Source organism: Sceloporus undulatus, chromosome 2, assembly GCF_019175285.1.
Source record: "Sceloporus undulatus isolate JIND9_A2432 ecotype Alabama chromosome 2, SceUnd_v1.1, whole genome shotgun sequence".
NCBI lineage: Eukaryota > Metazoa > Chordata > Lepidosauria > Squamata > Phrynosomatidae > Sceloporus > Sceloporus undulatus.
This window is the reverse complement of record NC_056523.1, coordinates 282130975-282158015: the sequence shown is the minus strand read 5'-3', so window position 1 is coordinate 282158015 and position 27041 is coordinate 282130975. Positions and strand designations below refer to the sequence as shown.

The 27041-nt window shown below is 38.2% G+C and overlaps 1 protein-coding gene across 14 annotated transcripts in view; it reads right to left on the bottom strand.

Annotated features, from left to right (window-relative positions):
• MEF2C (myocyte enhancer factor 2C) overlaps nt 1-27041 on the bottom strand; it is a 229894-nt gene that overhangs the window by 121567 nt on the left and 81286 nt on the right. For 9 of the 14 annotated variants that reach the window (XM_042454576.1, XM_042454572.1, XM_042454561.1 and 6 more), the window contains one exon: nt 3477-3673. In XM_042454576.1, the coding sequence (XP_042310510.1) occupies nt 3477-3530 (54 nt within the window). In that variant the 5' untranslated portion in view covers nt 3531-3673. Of the gene's footprint in view, nt 1-3476; nt 3674-5633; nt 5852-27041 lie in introns of those variants that run through there. The other 5 variants (XM_042454562.1, XM_042454567.1, XM_042454564.1 and 2 more) reach the window with 3 other exon arrangements.

Here is a 27041-nt window from a genome sequence, read left to right as displayed (position 1 = left end):
CCTGCACCTTGAAATCTTCACCCCAATTCTGTGCGCCCTCAAAACCTACTCCAGAGGATGAGGAAATCCCCTGGAGTACATTTTTGGTCAACATGAAGGTTAGAAGGTTGGAGAGGAAAATTCCCTCACACTGCTGCTAGCGTGATGCCGGATTTAGGCCACTATTGTACATACAATATGTAAATGTGTGGGGCTATGAAAAAATAATAATAGAAGAACCTGTGTGGTCAGTTAGACCACACAAACTGTTTCACACTTTGATTTTACTGTAGGATGATATTATTCCTGATGACTTACTTACATTTAATTGTTTTGTTTTTCTAAATCAAACAAGGGCTCAATAAAAGCATTCCTCCCTCCTTTATTTTAAAAATTGCAAACACTGTCACAATAACTTTGCATCACTTTCCTTGAGTGCATTTGACTCTGATCAATTACAATCAATTAATAAAAGGAAATGAAAGCATTTGATTCTTTTGAATGGATTTATTATCCCTGGAATTGTTTCTGGACTTCCCCCTCCTTCTTTTATTTTACAAATTCTGCTTTTAGTCCTATGTGACAGCATGCATAATAGTTTTAACAATAGATAATTTAAAAAATTACTCTTTATTTTTATATTTTATGTACCCTCAGAACGCCTCTTGGAAGAAGAAAATTGGGATATAATGTGTCAGAAAAATAAATATGAAAATGGGAGGGGGTATTTGAAAGGGAGAATCAACTGGCAAGTGGAAACGCAAGCTAGGGCAAGCTACTTTCAGGTTTAGTGTATCTCAGTCTTAGCACATGTATGAATATAGTGGCCACAGGACAAGGTTGCCCACTCCTTTCCTGTATTGTGTTAAGAGGAAGATAGAGTAGGCAATATATGCTTTGCCTTTGCACTTCACAGCACTGACCACAGTCTTTGTATCTCACAGTCTTCCCTACACCTTCTGGCATGGCAAAGTTAGCAATACAGACAGTTTTGGGTCACCCAAAGGAAGGAGTAAGTTCCAAAGAAAGGGCATATGGTGTTCTTGCTGAACTTCGTAACTTTTATCATTTCAAAGCTACTTCAGTGAAGTCGCAAACTGCATGAGATATTTTTAGCATTACTAAAAAATCTTTGAGAGAGCAGATGATTTTAGGGTTCTTTAAATACATCTGAGGTCTTGAAAATCTCAGATTCTATTTAAAAACTAGTCAAACAATTCAAATGTTCATAAGTTAAGGAAAAAGAATGAGAATGCAGCCTGGAATGAATGATGTTACACAGTGAGAGAAGGTAAAATTATGATCCTATTTTAATTTTAAATTAAACATATTTTATGTGTTGCTGTGTTTTGCTTGTACTTTCATGCCAGGTCAGAGTAAAACAGAAACAGGGGACTGAGTAGTCAGCACGACCATTATGAAAGAAGAAAATATATGATCATTTTGAAGCTCACAAGGAAATAACAATTTCTTTTCCAGGTATGGAAAGAAAGCCCATTTTCCCCTACCAATAACCACTGTCGTATAACTGAGGCAGATTCAGTGGCCTATTATGATTTTCAAAATTAGCAAACGTTAAGTAGATTTAACTCCCTCTGATTTAAAAATGAGAGTTAAGCAATTCAGTAGTTGTCCTCTGAATTAAATGGGACTTTATATTGCTTACTTTGAGTGAACCATGTCCTGTGTATTTTCTCCATCTTCTAGGTGGGAAAAGGTGCACTAGGTTAGAACTGGTATAACCTAGCAGTACACACCCCTGTTTTTCACCAGGGGTCCTTACACACTACACAGGTATAACACCATGATCCTACTGTAGCTGCCTTGATTTCACCTATGGGAACCTGGGAGTTTAGTTTAATGAGGGGTATTATAATTTTCAGTCAGAAAACAGAATTAGCCAGATTACAAATGGAACATTAACATTACCCCATGACTGCTTTAAATACAACTATTGATCCTTCCAACTTCAAGCACATTTTTAGACAAACTGGTAGCATGCTCATAGCCGTAACTACTAACGTGCATTGCTTAATGCTGCTCATTTTTAATTGAAAGGCTGAGATATAAGCAGCTAAACCAAATACGATAATTATGGTTTGACCTAAGCAATAAGCAATCTAGCAGGAAATACAGTTGGGAAATAAGCAATCTAGAGGAAAATACAGGAAACAGATAAATATTATCTGTTTTATTTCAAACTTGATTTTCTGCCACAAACAAGCCAACTTATACTCCAATCTTTTCAAATTTCACATGTGGCTCACAAGTAAATTTGAACAATAAAATATTTCCACATGAGCTTATTTTCATAACCTGGGAAAACTACTACTTTTTTTTTTAAGTTTACTACTTCCCAGGAAAGGTGTCTCTATCTCAGCCACCCATGTGGACAATTTTGGATTTTGGAGTATATCAGATTTTGGAATTCCAAATAAGGGATACTCAAACTGTATACATATCAATAAACTACCTGGAAACAATGTGTGTGGCTATTATCTTCCTGCCACTAAAGCCCGGGACAACAACCTGTCACTCACACTTTGGTCTGGATTAAACTATTTAAGTTTTAACAACAACATATTAACTATTTAGGACAGATCTGCACTATTTGTGAAACTTAACTAAAATGCGATTGCTAGTCACAACAAATCTTGCAATATTAGGGATCATTTATGACACACATTAAGAAACTGCTTATTCAACAGGCAGGTATTTACATTGTTACTCTGTTTGTTTGATTTTTAACTTGCTACTCTTGTGGTTTTTGTTATTTTTTATCTTTCCATATTTTTCTTGGAAGCACAGAAATGTACAGAAATATGTAAAAGCATTTTTGTTACATGGCAAAACTAGAATTTAAGGCAATAATAATTAAAATCTTTCATAATAAATTTTAGTTTATCATGATAGGTGTCCCATTTATTTCTAGTATTTTGTTATTAATTATATTATAAGTTTAACATTTCTATTTTAGAAAAGCATGATACAAACAAGAATAACACTGTTTGTTTGATTAAATCCATATCACATCACCATTAGCAGATGTGGATTATAAAATGCAGTGGATTATGACATGCAGTGACAAGAATTAAAAAATCATCTTGCTCACCTTTTAAAAAATGTGTTCAGGTACTATTCCATATGTACACATATTTTAATTGCATAAATATCTTGTAGCATATCAGGTCTAGAGGACAATATTAAGGCTGCAAGTTTATATTCATTTACCTTGAAGTATGTCTCATTGAACTCAGTGGGATTTACTTTTGGGTAGATATGTGACATCTTGTACTATAAATATGTTTGCATAACATGCAACAATGTGCATGATAAACTTTTTGAAATTTCCTAAACATGTGAGTACTGATTTATACATCATGTGTGACATATATGGGATAACCTCCAGCCTTTATTGAACATTAACCCAATAGAGAAGAGCTGGTTTATGCTATAATCAAATTCTTAAACATCACAACAATTATTCTGCAACCTACCTGCCTATTACGTTCATCCATAATCCTCGTGATCTGAATCTTTTTTCTCCCCATAGTCCCCGTTTTTCTTCTCTCGTTCGTTCCTACACTTGTGTATTTTCTTCTTCTCTTTCCTTCCTCTTTCCTGTTTCCGCAAACCAATCCTCCTTCTTCAGCACTTCCACAATTCACTTCACAGACCCCTGCATCCGTTCCTGCTAAGTACACAAAAGAAGTGAATCATTAGGAGTTACTCAGACAAAATCTAAATAGAACAAGTTTATTCTTGACATCTTGCCAACTGGACTATTTGTAGTTTAGCATGTAGAACTGCCAAATAGGCAGGTGAATTGGGAGGAAAGTCAAGAACTGTTTGGCATTATAATCTGTATAACTCTAAGTTAGACTATTGTTATTTTTCTCTTACTTTGTCATTGTGGCATTCCATCCTAAAGATTGCAACCATGTACATTTCAATACAGAATGTCCACCCACAATAAAAAGCTATAAAAAGAAGCAACAAAAGAAGCATTTCTTTAAAAAGGAAGAAGGAAAAAAGTTATGTTCTTACACTTTTCAGAGATACCCATTTTTCCATTTGTAATACTTCCTCAGAAAAATGAAAAATTACCTAAATCAGGGAGTTAATGAACCTTTTCATACCTGCATAAGCTAAGTAATCAAGCTAATTCACTTTTGAAGGAAAACAGAAAAAGTGATGATGCTTCTTATTATGCAAATAGGCCAGATCATTATTAAAATATTATTTGATATATGAGAAATGTCAGCTAAAATGTACATCCTTTAACCTTGTATTCCATTAAAAAAGAAAGAAAGAAGGGAACAAGCAAGCAGGACTACTGCATATGAAATATTTCCAAAAGAAAAATCTCTGTACTTTCATCATGTTTAACATATTAGTACAGTATAGATTCTGATCAAATGTAAGCAAAGCACTAGGGTTAGTTGTTAATACTGTATGTACATCAATCTTTGACAGAAAAACAAAACAAGAAATTGCATTGTGAGAAGGCTCACAAACGCAAGACCCTGTGTTTGTAATATCATTCCACAAAAAATTCAGAAATCACAAAATTAATTCCAAACTGTTACAAAAATAAATCAAAAGGTAAAGTATACAAAAAGCTCTATATTCCAATGTGCCAACTATATATAAGATAAAAGCTAGCATCTCCCCAATTAATTTTATAATCTTAAATGTTTATTATTAAAAGTCAACTATTTAGAACAACATGGAAACAATGTAGCACACAAAGGGTAATCAGATTCTTTAAAGAGATATACAAAAAGTATGTGTGACAGCGCAGTCTTGTGTATGTGAACTCAGAAGCTTCCAGGTGAATGCACTTGTTTTTCACACTATTCTTTTTTGATGCAACTATTTCTTAATTCAGAATGAGACAGAAATTTGATATTCAGCTAAAGCTTTCCCTGTTAATTGCTGGCTGGTTCTCTTATAGGCACTTGATAAATTTTTCCCAAAGTTAAGTAACCTTTGCTGAAATCCCAGCCTGGAAATCCATTATTTTCATCTACAGAGCTTTATTCCGTCAGAATAAAATGCACTCTGATTTTCAGTTCTCCAATTCATTTTACTGCAGTTTCCTATACCAGGATCATTAGGGAAAAATAAATAAGGGGAACACTATTGCTAACTTCTGTAAATTTCAAATTTTTATATACTGTAAGGCTGCAAAATACCGTGTCTCATCAAATTCAGTGGAGCTTACATTGGAGTAGACATGCTTACATTTGTTCTTTAAGTTAGCTTTCTTTCTTTCCAATAGTATTCTGACCAGGAAAGCAGATTTGTTCTATTTCCTAAAACTATTAGTATGAACACATGTCATTAATGAGGCATTTCTGTAGTATGACCTATATAAAACAGTCAACTGACTTTTATACAGTTTTAGTTGACACAAACCTATCCAACCATTTTACTCCTGAAACACAGAATGAGTGCAAGCACTAAATTTAAAACAAGCTCTTTCATTTCTTGTTTAAAAAAAACATCTAGGGAAATTTTGGAAAGATTAAAGCCTCTGGTATTTGCTTGCGGCTACCAAAGCATATCCATTTTATAATCACCTTCCCCCAGCTTGTTTGGATTGCTTTCCTGGATGCTGCCCCGCCACCCATTTGAATAGTCAGGCTTACCTCTGATATACAAAGCCAGGTAATTCCCATGTACGTGCAGGACCCAAAGAAGTCTAACAGGCTTTCTCCACAACAGTAAGCCAATAGACTAATCCACAGCAAATGCATATGGAACAATTTCCCTTCCTTTCATTCACGTGGAGCCCAAGGCACTATCGGCTTAACAGCCCCTACGCCTGCCCTAAGCTCCTATTCTATTGAGGGTGGAAGGTCAGAGTGGACAGATTAGAGAAGTGGTGACAGGGTTAGCCAGGATGAGAGCTGCTTTACAGATCAAGCTTCTGAAGCTGAATGAGAAAAAAACAAAACAAAACAAAACAAAACAAAAAAACAGGGGGGGGGGAATCACTGAACGCTGACAGTCTTGTCTGTTAGGACATGCATGCAGAGCCCCCGATGAAGTAACAGCATGGTGAGTCCCTCCCACACAACTATCAGTTCCACATTTCAGACTGAGCTTTCAGAAAAGAAAAAGTAGGGGGTGGGTGGGTAGAGAAAGAGCGGGGAGATTATAAACAGCCTAGTGTCAGGAACATTAAGTATTCAGCAGCTACATTTAAAAATATTCTTAAAATAGTCTTACAAACACTTGTTTGTAAAATAGTCTTACAAACACTTGTCTGCTGGTGGAGCCAGCAGACATAAATCTAGAGTAAGCCCACCAGGTATAGGGACAGGACTGCAAATTTACATGAATGTAAGCCAAGAGATGAATTTGGACCACTGCTTCCATTTGCAGCCACAATCTGTTGACAAGTATTGAGGGCGGGGGGGGGGCGGGGGGGAGAAGCCCACTTGGTTTTAAAAAGAAGCATTGATCCTAATTATTTTGTTGTTATTTCTTATATTTAGGAAAGGTGAGGAATGAGAAACAGTATAGTAACTGTTCTCATACACACACACACGCATATATATGTGTTTGTGTTTTGTGCTTGCTTACACACGCATACAGAGTGTAGCGCACAAATATTGCTGTTTTATCAACTGCAATACAGACTGTGGTAGTAGAATGGTTAAAAATAGGTTTAAAAAAGGGATTTTTTTCCTCCAGCTTAACAACAAATCCTTATTATCGTGACTTTTCCATGATTTTCCTCCTTATCTTGCATTATTTTGCTAATACCAAAAAGCAACAACCCAAAAACAAAAACAAAAAAATACTCTCCAGACTGAAAAGAACTCTATCATCCCACATGCACTTTGTCAACGTGTGTGTGTGTGTGTGTGTGTATGATGTGTTCTTATATGTACATATGGGTAGATAGATAGATAGATAGAGAGAGAGAGAGAGAGAGAGAGAGAAACTAATATGTACATATAAGAACACATCTTATTTTATATAAAAGCAAGATTCATATGGACCCAGAGTGCTACGGTTGTTTGGCATTAGATTGTAACTAATGCCTCCTCAGCCATGGAAACCCAATGGATGGCACTGGGCAAGTCACACTCAGAGGAAATAAAAGGCAATCTGCCACACACACACACACACACACACACACACACGAGTCAATGTACCTTCAAACATTTTGAAAGTTTTGTGCCAACCAGAGTACTAGATGTGAAAATGGTTCACAATTTCCCACCACCTACCTCTGGAATTTTAAAGGAATAACCTGCAGTGGGAAACTGCTTAAATTTACCTTCCAGTAGGTTTGTTACATTTGTTAGGAAAACTGCAGAAACAGCAGGAGCCCTAAAAACGTCAAAAACCTTGCTATATGGCAAGCTAAAATTATTCCAGAAGCCCTGTCAAAACAGTGTCCACTTTAAAGAAACCTTCAAAGATAATGACAGAGTTATACATAAACAGATGCATTAAAAAAAAAATCAATGCTGCACTCTGCAGAATTACAGTATTCAGCATTTCCACCCCCCCTCTTCTGGAAACTCAAAGACTTAAGAAAAAATCAGACTGTTTGCTAAAAAGAGGAACTTCATTTTGGCGGGCTTCTTTTTTGTTTTATGATTTGGCAAAGGCACAGAGAGTTGAGAAAAGAGTGATTTGAGTTTTAGTGGGCAGATGTAGCCCGGCAGTCACCTCTTCTCCCTCCACTCTCTCACACATTCTCTCTATCCCTCTCAGCAACACAGAAGAATCTTGACAGAATGGCAGGAAACACGCACTGAGTGGTCAGGGAAGGAGATGATGTCAGCAACCGCGAACAATAAAAGGTGTAAAGGTGCTTCCTTCCTTAAACTGTTCCAGAAGTGCAAAATGGGAACCAAAACTCTTTACTTCCTTCTCCACACAGAACTTTCTGAATCTGCTCTGCTGCAACCGCCGAGACAGAGAGCCCTTTGAACAAGTCACCCAAGGGGCATGAAGTAGTATCAAAATGGAGGAATCTAAATATTTAATTTATAAACAGGGGGAGGGTGGCAGCTGGAAGAAAACCTATAAAATATGTGTTGGTGGTTTAGGTTTTCAGTACAAAAGCAACACGTGTGTCACAGAGATTTCCCCCCCTGTTCTGTCCTAGCTCTTGCTGCTGTTATATTTTATAAATCTGTCAAACTTGCACAGGACAGAATTGTTTTTTTAAAAAACCAGGATGCCTTTTTTTCTACTAATTTCAACAGAATATTTTAAAATGTGGTATGTAATTTTAAAAGTGATAACAACTGCCAGTCAGAAAAAAATCTGTTATGAAGGTAGGAAATTGCCTTTTACCTGTTGTCCACCTAGCTCGGTATTATCAACTCTGACAACTGCTGTCCAGGATTTCATGCAGACTTATTCTGTAGCCTATCTGGTAAGTAACACTATTATCTAGTGGTCTCCCATCCAAATATTAACTAAGCCTCACCCTGTTTAGCTTCTGAAATCATGAGATTCACAATGGTATGATAACAGAAGAGAAATTCAATAGCAAAACAGAAACCAGCAAGCCAGGGTAATATTACTCAGAAATAAGCTTTCACTGACACTGTCCAAAGTGGTCACATGCTGACTGTGAAATTCTGGGAGCTTCAGCCTCAAAATACAACATTTCCAGTCTCTGATGGAAGATCCAAGCCCAGTGCACTACCTGCTGCACATGTAATAACTGCTTTTGAGTCAGGCTCTGTATGCTGTTGTTCCAGTTATTTCAATACACAGAGTCTGCCATGGGCCAATGCAGATGTCAAAACCATTTCCCTGGGCATCACCAGAATTCAGTCCTTTAAAAAAAAATCCCCATTATATAGTTATACACTAGATGTCATTACTGCTGCACTAGATTTGAAACACACAAACAGCATGCTTTGCTATACACAGTAATTTAATTTGGGCAGAAAGCCGAGAGAGAGAAAGAGAGAAAGGGGGGGGGGGAGGGAATAGAATCTGAGTCATCTCAAGATTTTAAACATCTGTCCCAAACATTCCGATGTAGAAATTTAACATAACCTACATTTATGTTTTTTGATCTTATGGCTAGGCTGCCACATTAAAAGATGTGCAAGGGATTTCATTTTAATCTGCTAAATTTATCTCAAGAGAATATGCGTTTTACAACAGGAAGTTCAACACAAATACTGAGGTCATACAGAAGCTGTAACTGAGCCAACCTACACTAAAATAAACAACTTTTGATCTGACTACAGTGGGCAGGGACTTGTTTGGTTTTAGCTATGTGTAGCAGCAGCCAGTAGCACTTTTAAAATATTAAACAATGAAGGTGGTGATGACAGGCACAACAGGTTGAAATGTATTGATATTGGAGTGAGAATCATACTGCACTCCAGGAAGATTACTGCGTTCCCCAATGCGTTTCTCACGGCGCGAGCCTGGAAGTGGATGAGGACCAGAACGCTAGTTTACCGCACAGGGAACGCCGCCCGATCGCCGCCGGGCGTTCCAAATGTTTCCCAATGTGTTCCCAATGTGTTCCCAATGTGTTCCAGGGAGGCCATTGGCCTCCCTGGAACACATTGGAAACACATTTGGAACGCCCGGCGGCGACGGCGGCGTTCCGCTGTGCGGTAAACTAGCGTTCTGGTCCTCATCACGTTCCTGGCTCGCGCCCGTGAGAACGCATTGGGGAACGCTTTTACCCTAGTGCTGTAATCTCCCAGATGTGGATTGCATGCCCCAGTATTCTTCACTGTTGGCTATACTGGCTAGGGCTGATGGGATATCTAGAGGGTGGCATAGTTTTCACCCCTGCTGTAATGTACAGGCTCACTTCTACAGGTCCATGCTGAAGATTTTCTGTATAGAAAACCTATACCAGGGCTTAAAGACCCCTAAAGCAGTAGATCCCATCTGATCTTGGAAGGAGACCACCAATGAATACCAGGTGCTGTAAGCTATATTTCAGAGTAAGGAACTGGCAAAGCCACCTCTGAGTATTCCTTGACTAAGAAAACCTTATGAAAATCATGAGATCACCATAACTCACATAAAACTATACCACTGGAGCTACAAAACAGCCACATTCTGGTAAATGGCATTGCCAAAAGACAACATTTTATTAACTTTGAACAATGCCATACAATCAATTTATAACCAAAACAGTGCATTTGACCATCAAAAAGAACAAAGCATGCTCCCTAGCTTAGGTAGATGGCAAGACAATATAATTCTGCTACAGTGAAAACTTAACATTCTTTTAAAGCTTCACAGCAGATTCATCTCCTAGTCATGCATTTAGTTACCTATTGTAATTAAACAGCTCTGATATAATGAAAGCTATTTAAAACCCTGCCCAGCCACATTTATTTCATTCAGTTTCTAAACATCACAAGCAAACTATTCCTCCCCCCCATGAGTCTTTATTCTTTCAGCTTCCTTCAAATCCTGTCACTTAAAAAAAAAGACTTAGAAGAACCTTTCCTCTAACACATGGAATTGCTTTAATATTCTGTGCCACAGTATTCTATAAAATAATATTACTTTACATTAAGGAAGCCAAGTGGATATATTTTCTGTCTTTTGTGAGCCCTCTCTTCTTCTGTGGGCCAAGCTTCCACAACTAACAATGTCTAAAGTATTGCCTGCTTTATTTATACTCGATACTGAAAGTCAGAAGAAGAAACGGACTGAAATGGTATGGGATGGGTGGAGGTTGAGACTTTATGAAGAAGACTAGAACTTTACAGAATATCAGACTATTTATCCATTCTCTTTTCTGGCAATGGTTGCCCAGTACAGAACTCCCACAGCACAGGCTATCCTGACATTTTTCATCCTGGAGATATTACAGTTTGAATTTGGTTTTTTTTTATTATTATTTTTTGCATACAATGCAAGTGTTCAAGCACTGATCTACAAACCCTTTCTGAGATTGGTCAGGGGGATGGACGTGACTGAGGGAACTAAGGTCAACAACAGCTTCTTCAAAAGGCTGATTTATCCAATAATCCAGGTCAGTAGGTAAAATTTTGGGAAACCCCTAAAGAGAAACTTTTCCAGGATTACACTGGAAGCCCATCCATCCATCACTTTATTTATATGTTGTTTTCCCCCCAGACTGGGAAAGATGACTTACAGAACAGATGAAAATACAATAAAAACACACACAGTTAAAACATACAAAAATACAATTAAAACACTGTTTTAATATATTTATGTAAAGACTGTGGATATTTTGACTCTGCACATACTCATAGACTGATAGATGTATGAATGGTACCATTTCTTCTGGAAGGTCAGTATCAGGTCAACACAAAAATCCAAATGCACTTCATATGCATTGGTAAAATACTGCTGTCACAATGTGTGTGTGCGCGCGTGTTCTTGCTTTTAGTAACCTAACACCTATTTAGTTAATTATCTTTGTTCAAGTGGGAAACATACTTTTTTCACTTCAGGAATAATTGTCAATATTTTTCATTTTAATATTATCATAAGAAGCCGGAAAAAGAAACAAACCCAAAATCAATTGTAAGAAACATTAGCTAATCTTTTCTGAGGCCTTCAATGTGCATTATATTTTTTTCAGAAATTGTTTTCTATAATATCTTGTTATATAGAGAGAGATCCCTGACACTTTTTTTCTTAAATGCAACAATGTAAAATAGCAAAAAAATTACTCTTACACTTGCAGCTTGAACTTCTAATTACTGGTGCAGTTACAACATGCTTTAAAATTAATTAACTGAAGTAGTTACACCATGTGTTAAAATTAGCAGGAACCATACCACCAGAACAGAATAAATCGTACACATAGCTGTGATTTTTAAAAGTGGAAATCCTTCCATTATGAAGACTTTAAAGATCTGTATAATAGTTCTATCCAGAGTTATAACTCGGGGAGAGATGAGGGCATTGGTCTCCATAAACATTCTGCCTCCTAAAATTTTCCTGCAGTACCCAAATTTCTAGCATTTCAGTAACTTAAAATCTCAGCTGAACATTTAGAAACAGAGTTTAGGCACCCTACAAAAAAGGTCATGGCAAAGTGATCAAGACAATGTGAAAACAGCCAAACAGAAGAGTTTTAGGTATTCATTATTTTTAATGGCTCAGTCTCTGCAATGCTAGAAATTTGGAGAATACATTAAAATTTCCATGAGTGTGTGTGTGAATTTGTATTTCAAGAGGCAATGCTCTAACTTTGCCCCTGCTGTATCTATGCCCCTGAATCTACCTCTACCCCGAGGCTCCCCCTGCAAAAAACAAGAGCAAAGAGAAAATGGTACAATGAGGCCGACTAAGGCTGCAGTCCCAAACCTCCTCATTAGGAAATACATTCCCCAAAACCTAAGAATCTAAGAAGGAGTTTACTAGAGAAATCAAAGGTCTACTTAGTCTCACATCCTGTTTCTGCCAGTGGTCAATCAGGTGGCTCCAGGAAGCCTGCTTGAAAGAGTTGAGGACAATATTCTTTCTCTCTTTGGTGATCCCCACCAATTGGCATACAGAAACATGCTGTCACTGTTCCTGGAAGTAGTATATAATGGTAATGGCTACTAGAAATTGATAGCCTTACTCTGCTACAATGTGTCTAATCCACACTTAAAATTGTCTGAGTCTAAATTATGAGTAAATATACAAAAGAATGCAGCTGCATAGTGTACTAATCAGCAAGACAGCCAACACAAAGTGGCCTCTTCCTCAATGTGACTGTGAGGCTGGGCAGGCTGAACTATTAAACCTTAAATAATTTGGGCCACAGTCCCACACCTATTTCTGTATGGCTAAGTCTGACTGGAAGCAAAATAAGTTCATCTAGAGATGTAAAATTTCTGGAAATTTTGAAGTCATGGGGAGGAAAGTGTTTTTCTGGGGTTTTTGGAGGGACAGAATGGATTTCCCCCCCAGAAAAATGCAACATTAGCATCCTTTACAGCCTGAAAGTGATCTCTCTCTCTCTCTCTCTCTCTCTGTATAACTTGGTTTAGCATCATATTATCATATTGTATATACTAAATGCATACTTTGTTTAGAATATAATTACAAATCAAATCTCTTTTTAAAAAGGTTTTATGTGATTACAAATGGAGCTACAGAAATGATATCAGGAACTTCTTCAGGTTTTCCTGTTTAAAGAGCAGGCCAAAAAATCACAATAAAAATAAGAAACTCTCAATATTAATAAAACAAAGAAAATTATTTTGTCTCCATTAATTCTACATAATGTCAAGAAGACATAACACACTTTGCCCCTTAAAAATAAATGAGAAAAGGAAACCAAGGTCTAAAACACACTGCACAAAGAATTCAGTTTCAGATCACTTTAACTGCCCTGTCTCAGTGCTAGGCAGTCCTAGGAATTGTAGTTTATTGTGGTACCAGAGCTTTCTAACAGAGAAGGCTAAATGTCTCACAAAACTGCAGTTTCCAGAATTCCCTAGCATTAAGCCAGGGCAGTTAAAGTGGTCTCAAACTGGATTGTTTCTGCAGTGTGTTTTGGACACAAGACTAGGAATTATAATGATCTGCTACTGTATAAAGTCTGACATAAAAGGTTTCCTCCTATATAGTTTTAAAGAAATTATTTTGGAGGCCATGAACACGTCTTCTTAAATATTTTATTCATAATTCTAAAAGCAAATATTCCATCATCTGTCCCCCCTCCCCCAGTTTTTCTGGGGGGAAAATTTCAAGGGAAAAAAACACACATCCTTTCCCTCAATGTTTATTTCAGTCTTTCCCACAAACTTTCACATCTCCAAGCTCATCTAGCCTTGCATTCATTTTTTGCTCCATTTTACTGAATTATATACAACTACAATTTTATACAAGAAAAATTTCATCCAATCCAATTATAGTTGCACTTCCTTTTTCATGGGGGATCCGTTCCAAGCTCCCTTTGGCTTGAATACAGACATGCAAGTAGGAGCGGGCACTGTGAGCTCACAGCCCATTTATTCCCCCTCCATTCGTCCCTCATGCATAAGCGTGGGACATGAGTCTGAAAAAACGTGAGAATGGAGGAAGGACTGTATACAACTACAGTCATCCCCCCACATTTGCGGCTTTGACTTTTGAGGCTTTGATTATTCATGGATTTGAGTACATTCTTTCTAGCAATCTCTAGCTCCTCTAGTGTGATTCTAAGTTCAATGTCTGCCAGAAGTCATGCTGGAGGACCTACAGATTCCCAGACAGAACATTTCTCTAGGCATCTGTAGGTCCCCAGCACCATTCTGTGGTCATCCTCTGGCAGGTATTGATCATAGAATTATGCTGGAAGATCTAGAGATTCCTTGAAAGGTGTTCCCACAGATCAACAAAAAACAAAAATGCCTAATGCCAGCAAATGTGGAGGGCACACTAATATACAGTTATGGGTTCTGACAGGTATTGCGCACTTTGCCCATACTTATCACTAATTTGGAAAATCTGTTATTATGGTAAATGCCATATGGTTGTACACCTGACCCTTAGTATCCTAAGGGTTTTGGTTCCAGAACCCCTTGTAGATACCAAAATCTATGGATGCTCAGGTGCCATTATATACAGTGGTGTAATAATAGGGTGTTCCTTATATACAGTGGCAAAATCAATATTTATTTTTTGGATTATTATTTAAAAAATATTTTCAAGCCATGAATGGTTAAATCTGTGGATTCATGGACATGGAGGGCATTATGCAAGTTCTTACTGTGGATGCTTATAAGCCACTCCAGTCAGCACTTACTTACAGAACTGAGAGCATTAGTTACATAATAATAAAAATAATAAAACTTTTATTTATAACCCACTTTACTGCTGTAACGCAATCTGCTGTAAAGATTTTCTGCTGTAAAGTTACAGAATGTACTTCTACTGCCCATATTGTAAGGATAGTGATATGGTAGTAGTTTCCATTTGACAGAAATATTTGAAAACAGAAAACACATGAAAGCCAGGCAAGCCTCCTGGATCAGCCTACTGAAACAAGAGTTCTGCAAAGTTTCTATTCATTTTGTCTAAGTTTTCAAGAGAAATGTTCCCAGGTGGTTGTGTTGTCTGCGCTAATCTAGCCCTGAAGGGTTGGACAGCTGACATTTTGGAATCCCCCAAGCTATAGCATTAATGCCATGTAACATAGGGTTTTATGGTACTTTATGGTTTATGGACTTTGAAAGTAATCAAAGTTGCACCAGTTGTGAATAGTGAGCTCCCAGTCCTAATGCTAAGGAGAGATCACATGAAAGCAGATGATAGAAAGTTTCCCTATTAGCACAAGTAGGATTTTATTAAACTCCTCAACATTTTATCTCTTTCTATTTAAATAAGGATAGTATGAAGCCATGTGGCCCTATGTTATGACTGGGCTGGATAAATGGTATAGCTGACCCTCTGTATCCATGGATTTTTTTATCCATGAATTCAACTGAGCATGGCTTGAAAATATTAAAAAATATGAATTCCAATAAGCAAATCTTGATTTTTGCCATTTTATGGAAGGTGAACCATTTTACTATGCCATTGTTATTAATGGAGCTTGAGAATCCACAGATTTTGGTATCAAACCTCAGCCGATACCAAGGGCTCATTGTATTTTACAATCATAATTGGAAATGGGGCAGAAGCGCAATCCTTTCAGCTGTATCATTCTTTTGTGAGTAATACCATTTGCTAGTTGAGTACCTACAATGTGGAATGGCCAGTCCAGTTGTCTGATGGCTTCCATTACATAAACCTTAAGTGAACAGAGAAATCTGAGATTCAGGCCCATCACTTTGTCACAGACAGACATCTAAGCAGTTTTGAAGATGGAACTAGCCAGAACTCAGCACATGGAAGCTCTACACAGTTATGTAGGATGATTCTGAATTGAGTACATATCCAGTTGCAGCCAGAGCCTTTCATAATATTATACACAATGAGTTAAACCCAATTGTTAGTCCTAACTAAAGTAGAGCCATTGAATTAGTGGGAATTTGATAAGTCAATACCTAGGTAAATTCTATTAATTCAGTGGATCTAATATACCTGGAACTAGCAACTGGACTTGGCGCCAGGGATGGGAAACCTGTGGCTCTCCACATGTTCGTGAACTTCAGACAGCCTGGATGTCTGTAAGGTACATTAGGTTCATCACCTTATGGAGAGCCAGGGGTTCTCCACCTCTTACATGCACACTTTGTGTAAACTGTTTTACTCAATGGAGCTTTTGAGTAGACAAGCATAGGCTTTTATTGTACAGTAGACCCTTGTTAGACGCTAGGGTTTGGTTCCAAGATCCCCCATGTATAACAAAATCAGTGTATGCTCAAGTCCCATTAAATATAATGGCATAGCAAAATGGTGTCCCTTATAAAAAATGGAAAATCAAGGTTTGATATTTGAAATTTATACTTTTTTGTACATTTTCAAACCGTGGATGCTTGAATCCATGTATAAAAAATCCATGTATAAGAAGGTCCAACTGTAGATCTTTAGATTTTTGAAAACTTGTAATATTCTATAATGTTTTCATAAATGAATGTAAAAATCAATTCAAGCAGTAAGCACACAAAATAAACACATAACCTAATAAATTGTCTTGGAAAACTGCAAATGATTGGCACAGAAATTTACTAGAAATGTTACACAATAATTTGTATCTTACAAATAAAGATACTGGATGGAACTGTCACATATACAGAAATATCTAGCCCATATATGGTTCATAGTAGATTCATCATTTTCCTCTTTCTTTCTTCTCTCATACAGTAGACTAATCAACCTAATTAAAGCTTTGTTCATTTGAAACCTTGAATGACAATTTGCTTAACTCCATCCCACTGTGGTATTTTTATAAGGAGAATTAAATCTGATCTTCTGACAGCAATTATTAAATGATCCCAACTGGCCCCAATTAAGATGCATAGCTCACAGGGTCTTGAAATCCAATAAAGTCATGAATCCTCTCACTTGTACATCTTTCTTTACTTTGGTCTATTTCCTTAATACCAATTAAGCTTCTCTGATCAAGTGCAATTGAGCACTATTGTGAGGCCTAATTCATGATACAATGTATCAATTTATAGTTCAATCATGCTCAAGTATTGGGCAAGGTCTTCTTAAAATCAGTTTCTTCCAGCTGCAATGAATCTAATCTCCTGTCACATACAACAAATACACTGACTGTATGTCTGAGTGTGAGAGAATGAGGTAAATATTCATTTATGCTACATGTGCCCTAAAAAGATAGCATCAAAATACTGGAATTATATACTGTACTATGTGAACAGAAAATATACCAATTATGATTCTTTCCTAGTACCAATTGTTTTTAACCTTTCTATTTGGTCACTGATTCAATTTTGCAAACATGAAGTGTAGAAACCTGGTCCAGACGGGCCCCGAAGGACGCCCTCGTCATGTGCGAGGGGTGGCGCTTCTAGAAGCCCTTTGCCCCTCACACGTGACAAGGGTGTTAAAATGGTGGTGCCCTGTACCATAGTTATGTAAGTGCCGCGCAGTGTCTGCATGGCACTGTACAGCACTTACATAACGAGTGCGCCACTGCTGTTACCGCAGCAGAAAAAGAACAGGCTTTTTGCAGGTTCTTTTTCTGCCGGCGGGAAACTGTGCGGTTTGTCCACTGTGTTTCCCCCCAGCAGAAAACTAGGCACCGGCAGACCGCCCTTTTGGGCGGTCTGTACCAGACCATTGTTTCAAAAACAAGTATGTGCAACATGTACCTTGTAGAGTGCAGCTTTCATATCATAGCTACCACACAGTTTGCTATTCTTGCCACGGAAACCACAGTAATTTTTCCTTTCCTTTTAATCCCTTCATTACAGAATGGGAAATAAAAGATCTAGGGTGACAGCGGAAACTGTCTCCTGCCATCACCACTGAATGTTGGTGATAAAGCCAGTGGTGGAAGAGTATGACCCACAAATGGTTATTATAGGGCAACTGGTCCCACCAAACCCTAGAATTCTCCAATCCTTCTTCTTGCATTAGATGATTGTACATATGCTATAAACTAGGGATGTGGTGGCTTGGAGGTTATGACGCCAATTCTGACGATTGGAAGAGCAGAAGGTTGGCGGTTCGAGGCCTGGGTGCTGCATGATGGGGTGAGCTCCTGTCACTGCCAACCTAGCAGTTCGAAAGCATGCAAGTGCAAGTAGATAAATAGGTACCACTTCTCAGTGGGAAGGTAACAGTGTTCGGTGTAGTCATGCTGACCACCAGAGCAGTCCTTGGACAACGCTGGCTCTTTGGCTTAGAAACAGAGATTAACACTACCCCCCATAGTTGGTTACGACTAGAAATTCATGTCAAGGGACTGCCTTTACCATTTACCTTTTATAATCTATTTACTGTTTATTGTTGTCATCATTGTCATATGTAACTCCTGCAGACTACAGAAATGAGAGCCCAGTGGTCATGTTTATTGCTCATCCCTTGCTGAGAATACTATATAGTTGCCCCTTCTTTTTCACAAGGGATCCGTTTTCGACCCCCTCGTGAAAATAGAGTTTTGCCTTTTCAAGCAACATTAGCTTAAATATAGGCGCGAGGGTGTGGGGACATTCATCCCTCTTTTATAAGCAAGGGACGTGGGTCCGAAGATTGCAAGAACAGAGGGAGGACTATACATACTTCCACTTACAGACTGTATCATTTCATGTTTTAGACATACACAATGGCCCCACAGTATATATTTGTATTAGATCCATTTACACAATAAATTACAGTGGTTCTCAATGTTTGGTCCTCCAGATGTCTTGGATTTCAGGTCTCACAATTGTTGACCACTGGCCAAGTTGACCGGGGATTTGGAGACTACAGATAAAAACATTTGGAAGATCAGTTAGAGAATCATTGCTGCATTTACTACTCTACTTGGGCTAAAAATTTGCATGGCATAATGAGTCTTCTCTTAATTAATCTGTACTTCTGGAACATTCTGACTCCTTAAATATGTAACACATTTTGATGGAACAATATCAAAGCTAGTGGAATTCTAGTTTTCATTTAATCACAAGGAGCAATGTCTCAGACCAGAACACATCAGAACACATCCTTGTATTCATGTGATCCTAAGCCTCTATCCATCTTCTCCTTCATATAATTGGGAATCAGCATGGAGCATTTGTTTCGCAGAGCATGTGCTAATTCTCCTACCCACAAATACATCCTATGGAAATTATGTGTTATGGATATTATGAATATTAAACATATACTTGAACCTAAACATTTTGATAGGACACACAACTACCAACAGGGTTATTGTTTGTTTTCAGAAATGAAAATCTAAAACGGTGTGAACCACATTACTGATTATTATAATGGAATCAAAGTGCACTGGAGTATCGTACAAATGAAAGGACCATATATGAAGCTTGCATCCATTAGGATTACCAGCTGCTGAACTATCCCCTGACCTAATGCCTTTAACAGGTGTGTTTCATCTGCAGTTATTACCAGATGTCCATGCCCTGAAAAACACCTGCTTCTAATTCCTGCAGATCAAATGCCTGTTATAGGCACAGGAGCCATCCAGATCAAACGTCTTCTATAGACACAAGATCCTAACAGCACGGATCCTAACATGACCACCAAGTCTCTGGCCTTTACTGAGCAATCCTGAATGAAGACTTAGACAAATAACTATGGTGGCAGAAAAGGGGAACCAAAGATGCACATTGTTAATTTCTGTTCTCCTTTATCCATATATATTTATTATGAAGCTTCAGAGTGATGTATCAATGCCTTACAGTTAATACAAGTAGCCTCAAGATTTGAAATTCACAGACTGTGAAGTCTTCAGAAAAATGAACAAATGAAAACCATTCTCCTGAGAATTAAAGTAGTTCCTGTAAACATCTGGCTCTTCTTAACCTAAACTCTAACACCTGCCTGGGAATCTAGCCTCCATCTTCTGCTTTGAAGTACAAACAGGACAGTTATCTGTAGTTAATTTTCGTTAGGCCAAGAAACAACCATGTGATAAATGTATGGTAGTACAACTGACACCCTTTTCTTCCCAATAAAGAGGATGCCACTACCAAAAATGGCCATTTTGATTTATAACAACATTTAAAAAATTGGTATGACCATCAGATTAGAAATAGAGTGAAAAACATACAGTTTAGGCCTGGACAAATCTACAAATGTAGGGAGATACTTAATACTGAGGCAAATCACTGGTTTATCTACTCACTGGTTTATCTAATACTGTATTATCAACTTTGACTGGAAGTGGTTCTCAAGTGTTTAATGAAAGATTATCTTCCAGCCCCTCCTGGAGCATTCTGGTATTCTTTCAAGTTCAAACCAGGCTCATATCATATTTATCTTCCAAATCAGATGTTGTTTTGTTAACTGCCATCATAGAATAATAGAATTGTAGAGTTGGAAGGGACCAAAAGGGCCATGCAGGAAATCTCAATCAAAGCATACACAACAGATGGCCATCCAGCCTCGGCTTAAAGACCTCCAAAGAAGGAGCATCCACTACACTCATAGGGAGTGTGTTCCACTGTGGAACAGCCCTTACTGTCAGGAAGTTCCTCCTAATGTTGAGGTGGAATCTCTTTTCCTGTAGCTTGCATCCCTTATTCTGGGTCCTGTTCTCTGGAGCAGCAGAAAACAAGCTAGCTCCCTCCTCAATATGACATCCCTTCAAATATTTAAATAGGGCTATCATATCACCTTCTTTTCTCCAGGCTAAACATCTCCAGCTACCTAAGTCGTTCCTCACAGGAAATGGTTTCCACACCCTTCACCATTTTAGGTTGCCCTCCTTTGGACACGCTCCAGTTTCTCAATGTCCTTTTTGATTGTGGTGCCCAGAACTGGACACAACGTTCCAGGTGGGGCCTGACCAAAGCAGAGTACAGTGGCACTATTACTTCCCTTGACCTAGACACTATACTTTTATTGATGCAGCCTAAAATCGCATTGGCCTTTTTAGCTGCCACATCACACTCTTCACTCATGTTCAACTTGTGGTCTACTTGGACTCCTAGATCCCTTTCACACGTAGTTTCATTCAGCCAGGTGTCCCCCATCCTATATCTGTGCATTTCATTTTTCCGCCCTAAGTGCAGTACCTTACATTTTTCCGTGTTGAATTTCATTTTGTTAGCTTTGGCCCAGCTTTCTAGTCTATTCAGGTCATTTTGAATTTTGATCCTGTCCTCTGGAGTATTAGCTATTCCTCCTAATTTGGTGTCATCTGCAAATTTGGTAAGTATGCCCCCAATTCTGTCATCCAAGTCATTGATAAAGATGTTGAACTGCACTGGGCCCAGGACAGAGCCCTGTGGTACCCCACTGGTCACTTCTCTCCAGGATGAAGAGGAGCCATTGTTGAGCAACCTTTGGCTTTGGCCAGTGTAACAGTTACCTTGTCTAGCCCACATTTCACTAGCTTGTTTGCAAGAATGTCATGGGAAACCTTGTCAAAGGCCTTACTGAAATCAAGGTATACTATATCCACAGCATTCCTTTCATCTACCAAGCTGGTAATTTTATCAAAGAAAGAGATCAGATTTGTCTGGCATGACTTGTTTCTCTCAAACCTGTGTTGACTTTTTGAAATTATGGAATTGCCTTCTAAATGTTCACAGACTCTCTGTTTAATGATCTGCTCTAGAATCTTTCCTGGTATTGTCAGACTAACTGGACACTAATTGTTGGGATCCTCTTTTTTCCCCCTTTTTGAAGATGGGGATAATGTTTGCCCTCCCCCAGGCGGCTGGGACTTCTCCTGTTCTCCAGGAGTTTTCAAAGATTATTGCCAATGTTGACTTTGATTTATGGCAATTCTATGGATGAGAGATGTCCAAGCCATTCTATTATCAACAGCCCTGCTCAGGCTGTGGCTTCCTGGATTGAATCTACCCATCTGCAATGCCTCGTTTCCTACTCTTTTCCTACTTCCTTCTGCTTTGTCAAATATCATAGTCCTTTCAGTGAGTCATGTCTTTTCATGATATGTCCAAAGTATGACAGTCTCAGCTTAGTCTTGGCTTCTTGGGAGAGTTCAAGCTTCATTTACTCTAGGGGCCTTATCACACTAGAGGAATCCTGCTGAGAAATGGGATTTAAAGTAGATTTAAAGGGGAAAACTCTGCAAGTGTGGGAGGTTTTTCAAACAATGTTTTGGCAAAACAGAAATAATGCTAAAATAAAGTGAACGTAAAGGGGAGAAAAACAACAGCTTTTTACTTTTGGAAGTTCCGGAAAGTAAAAAGCTGTTGTTTTTGTCCCCTTTATGCTCATTTTATTTTTGCATTATTTCTTTTTTGCAGAAATATTGTGAGAAAAAACTCCCACATTTGTGGCTTTTTCTCCTTTAAATCTACTTTAAATCCTATTAAATCCTATTTCTCAGCGGGATTCCTCTAGTGTGATAAGGTCCTAGGATTCATTTATTTGTCTTTATTTGTCAAATGAGATTGGGCATACTCAGAATGTTATGGTGGTATATAGCATGTTTAACTTTACCAGTTTCTTTTCTTTTATCCATACTATCATGGTTGCAATTCAACTAACTTTTCCTGAGCAATGGAGAAAGAGTTCATCTGCATGGGACCACCAAAGCAGTGGAAATACCCAGGAAGAGAAAAGTTTTCCCTCTCTGTGTAGTGCATCATGCCTACATCCCAATATATCTATAATTAGGTATAGGAAAACTTGATGTGTAGCTACATGCCATGAATCAAGATAATGTCTACTTTTACTTTAGGAGATACTGTAAGAAGCCCTGAACTCAGACGGGGAGAAAAGAGGCAGGCACAGCTCCACCATGCCTAGCTCAAAGGCAGCAGAAGGGCCTTCTGTCCATTCCAACTGCAATTGCCATGGACTTGGAGGGAGAGAATAAGAGGCAGTTTCTGCCGGACCTAATCCCCTCCCCATTGCCATCCCCTTTTCTTGTGTGTCATGTCTTTAGATTGTAAGCCTGAGGGCAGGGAACTGTTTAATTACCAAATTGTAAGTCACTCTGAGAGCCATTCTGAAGAGTGGGTTATAAATAAATAAATAGTATCATAGAATCATAGAGCTGAAAGCGACCACAAGGGCCATACAGTCCAACCCCCTGCCATCTAAAAGAATAATAATCCAGCCAAATTATCCACCTGCATAAACAATAGGGTCTTTAAAAGGTGGGGGCAGGCAGTAGGACAGAAAGAAGGTGGATTTTTAGGACAGAACTTCAGTATACTGGGTAGTGAGACACAGAAGGTGTCTTCATATTACATTTATAGGGGAGGATACAGACACAATTGCTGAAGCATAGAAGGCAAGCTTGTCACAGAGACCAAAGCCCAGCCCAATTGCCACTCAACACACTTTCATGAACATAGGAGCAAGGAAAAGGCTAGCTCTGTCCATTATCCACCATCACTATCCACAGAAAGAAGTGAGAGGTTTCCTTATCAAGAGGCTCTTTAAGGGCCCAAACAGACAGACCAAAATAAAGCTGTTTCAGGTCACTTTGGAGGTATGCTATCTTAAATGACACACACATCTGAAGAAGCCAGATGCTGCACCAAAGCTGTGCTCCAGTGCTTAGGACTGGAGTGTGGCTTTGATGTGGCAGCTTTATTTTTGCCTGTCTGTATGGGCTCAAGAACACTAGGAAATCGGGAATTGTGCTCACCTGGAAAACTTCCATTGGACCTTGCCTCTCCAGACATTTTACTTTTCACATGAAAAAAGAGGTGACCGGGTAGGGCAAGGTACTCTCCACTCCCATGGGAAAGAACACAAACACCTGGACAGGACTTAAATGGGAACTTGATAAGGGGAACAGTCAACTACTAATTTAGAAAATGCATGCCCTACTTCAGCAGAATAAGGGAGATATTAGCGTGATATTATTTATACTTAAGGAAAAGTCAATCCCAGAGACATGAATAGATCTTACTTCAAGGTATACATAGGAATTCAGCCTTGCTCATATTCATGATCCCACCAAGGTCTATAAAAGCACACTGGTCATGAATTGCTGTTTTATAGCTATGTGATGCCCTTTTGAGTTCCTGTTGCAAGGCATGCAGCAAACACAGATGGCTTATGGAACCTCTGGAAGAATAAACAGACCACATTTAGCTTGGTGGGTCACACATTGTTCAGGCTGGTTACAAATGTATTTCCACTGTACACATCTCTCCATGCTCCAACAATAGGAAAGGAGGATAATTTTTAGTGTGCTTCTGCTTATTGTGAAGGGCAAACTACATAACACATTTAATGTACAGAGCAGAAAATATTGTGTGTGTGTGTGTGTGTGTGTAGGAGAGAAATCAGACCTATACAAATCCTACCATTACTCAGCACTGCAGTGACATGCAGATGTTTGTAGTGGTTTAAGATGCAAGCAGACACTGGAAATACTGCATACTCAACTGCAAAATGATTGCAACTGAACCTCATCAAAGAAAGAGCCCATAATTTGTCAAAGAAAACAGCCAATTAACATGTGCTCGAAAGAGGGGAGGCTCCAGAAGTAATAATATATGATTAAAGAGCCAAGACAAATAAAATATTCTGTATTTTAAGAAAGAAAACATCAGCACTTTACTATTTACTATTTCAATTTATATTGGCCAGTATGAGTTGGGTGGGGGGGAAAGAACCTAGAAATTATAGCATTTCTTTTTGGTTACATTTTTGCAGTTTTTGCCCTGCAGTTTTAGGATACATCCTAGTATTTACATTTCAAACAAGATGTAGGAGTAACAGTATGGGTTTCGCTAAAGAACCTAGCAGTCATTTAACTCTAATGGCATTTTAAAATACAAACCATGATATTGCGTTTATGGCCTTCAGCGATATCTGGAGGAATAGTGTGTCATCAAAAATATACAAAGAGGGGAAACAGATAGGCAGGAAAGAGTGGCTTCAAGCTGCCCCTTTCAAGATAGCTTGGGGCCATAGCCCCAATTCGCCTTGAAGCCAGCTGAAAAAGGAGCAGATAAGATCTGCTCTTTTTTCACCAACGAAAAGCCAGCTTTTGCTGCCCTGTCGCAACTTGAAGCTGGCTTTAAGGTGGTCTGGTAGCGTGCAGTGTATAAATGCCATGCCGACAAACTGTCATGAAACCACCCACATCTGGGCAGCTGGGCAACTTTGAGCCAGTTTCCCACCATCTTCAGGACATGTGGTATCTAAACACAGCATGCTGATGATGCCCGGGAATGGGCTGTTTTCACCCGTCTTTCAGGCTCCATTTTAAATGTCAAATCCAAAGCCCAATTAAAAAGCAAGATCCAAAAGACCTTAATCCAGATTCTGTCTTCACTTTCAGATGTATTACCACTTGAATGCAAATTCTGCTAAAAACAAGTTATATTTACTAGTAAAAAAATAAATAAAGGAGGACTGGGAATTTGATTATCCCATGAGCCACTATTCTTCTGGCTGTGATGATTTTATTCTCCCATCAATGGAACAGAAATTGTTTGTTCGTTTTAATTTATATTCCTCCTTTCTCCCATCATGGAATTCAAAGAGGCATACAAAAATGTTAAAAGAAGTAAAAGCCAAAATCCTGATTGTAAATAAGTTAAAATATAATTAAACAAGTTATCATAATAAAAGGATATTGAGTTGGGACAAGAAAAAGCTTGCTCCCAGGCATCTTAAGACTCTGGTAGGTTCATATAGGAAGGTAGGATCTCTCAGACGATGTGAACCTAAGGTATATAGGACTTTATACAGAATAGCAACAGAACATTACAGCAAACCTCATATAGGCAGCTGTGCAGTTCTTCCCATTTATTCTCCATAAAATATTTTTTGCATATATAAAAAAGATGGAAGTAGCAAGAAAGCACAGAAGGGCTACAAATAGAAGTTGGTGAGATCTGTGTCCTGCACCCTCCCTCCAATTCCATCTTTGATTCAGAATAAAAGTCACATCTTGTAGAGCAGTTAAAATATAGAGTATTATTATTATTATTAACCTTTATTTATGAAGCGCTGTAAATTTACACAGCGCTGTACATGCAATCTTTTTAGTTAAACGGTTCCCTGCCCTAGTTACAATATATTTCCTAGCTCAGAATTCACTTCTAAAAATTTGCTAGTCATACCTAGCTCTGTTATGCTTGTTGTTGAGTCACAGTTCTGTTGTTACTGATCAGCCAAAGCATGGTTCCACCTACAAGCCATTAGGTGATCCAAATATTTTCTAGGACTAATTGGAAACCAGTAGTCAACACTTATTACAAATGTGTTATGTAAAAATTGAGCAAATAAACAAATTCATATGAAGTTAAGAATTTTTAATTTTCTCTGATTTCAGGGACATAGTCAAATGAGCATTGATTTTCCCCTGAAATCAGAGACATCTGCTTAATTATTAAACCTTAGACAGAATTTGATTAATGGGAGATGGGGATCTGAAACAGTTTATTATCAGTTTAATGAAGTGATTTGGGTCCAAAGAACTGTTATGAGAATGTAAACAAGCACTAGCACTGTTCCAAGAACATCTAACACGACTAGTGGAAGCAGAAAACAGCTATGCCATGAAGTGTCACAGCCCTTTCATGAGAAGACACTTGTATTTAGATGCAACCCTTCAGCTACATTAATCATGATTCTAAGCTTAAAGAATATATAAATGGTTTCACTGCATGTATAAGAATTTTGTTTTTCCTTTTATTATGTAACCCTAGTGATATGATCCCTCCAGATTTTTAAAAAATCTTATCTATTTGTGCAACTGTACAGCATTGCTTATCTTCTCCTGTTGACTCCCCTTTTGGAATAAATCCAAACGTTTTAAACCCCGAAAGTATGGATGTTTGGAAACAGAACCAAAAATTCTCCAAGCCTTCCTGTTGGACCAGAGAATTAGAATCCAATCTGTCAAATTTTATTGTAAAAAAATTAACCAGCAGGAAAATAATTTATTATTGTGGTTTAAGATAAGAGTCCACATGAAAATTCCACACATACCATTATGAAAGGAACTACTGTAAGTACAATTTTAATTTTTTAAAACAACAATGAATAAATATATAAAAGAGTGTCAGTCACAGAAGAGATGGTTTTCCTCTTCTAAAATACTTGGATGGGTCTAT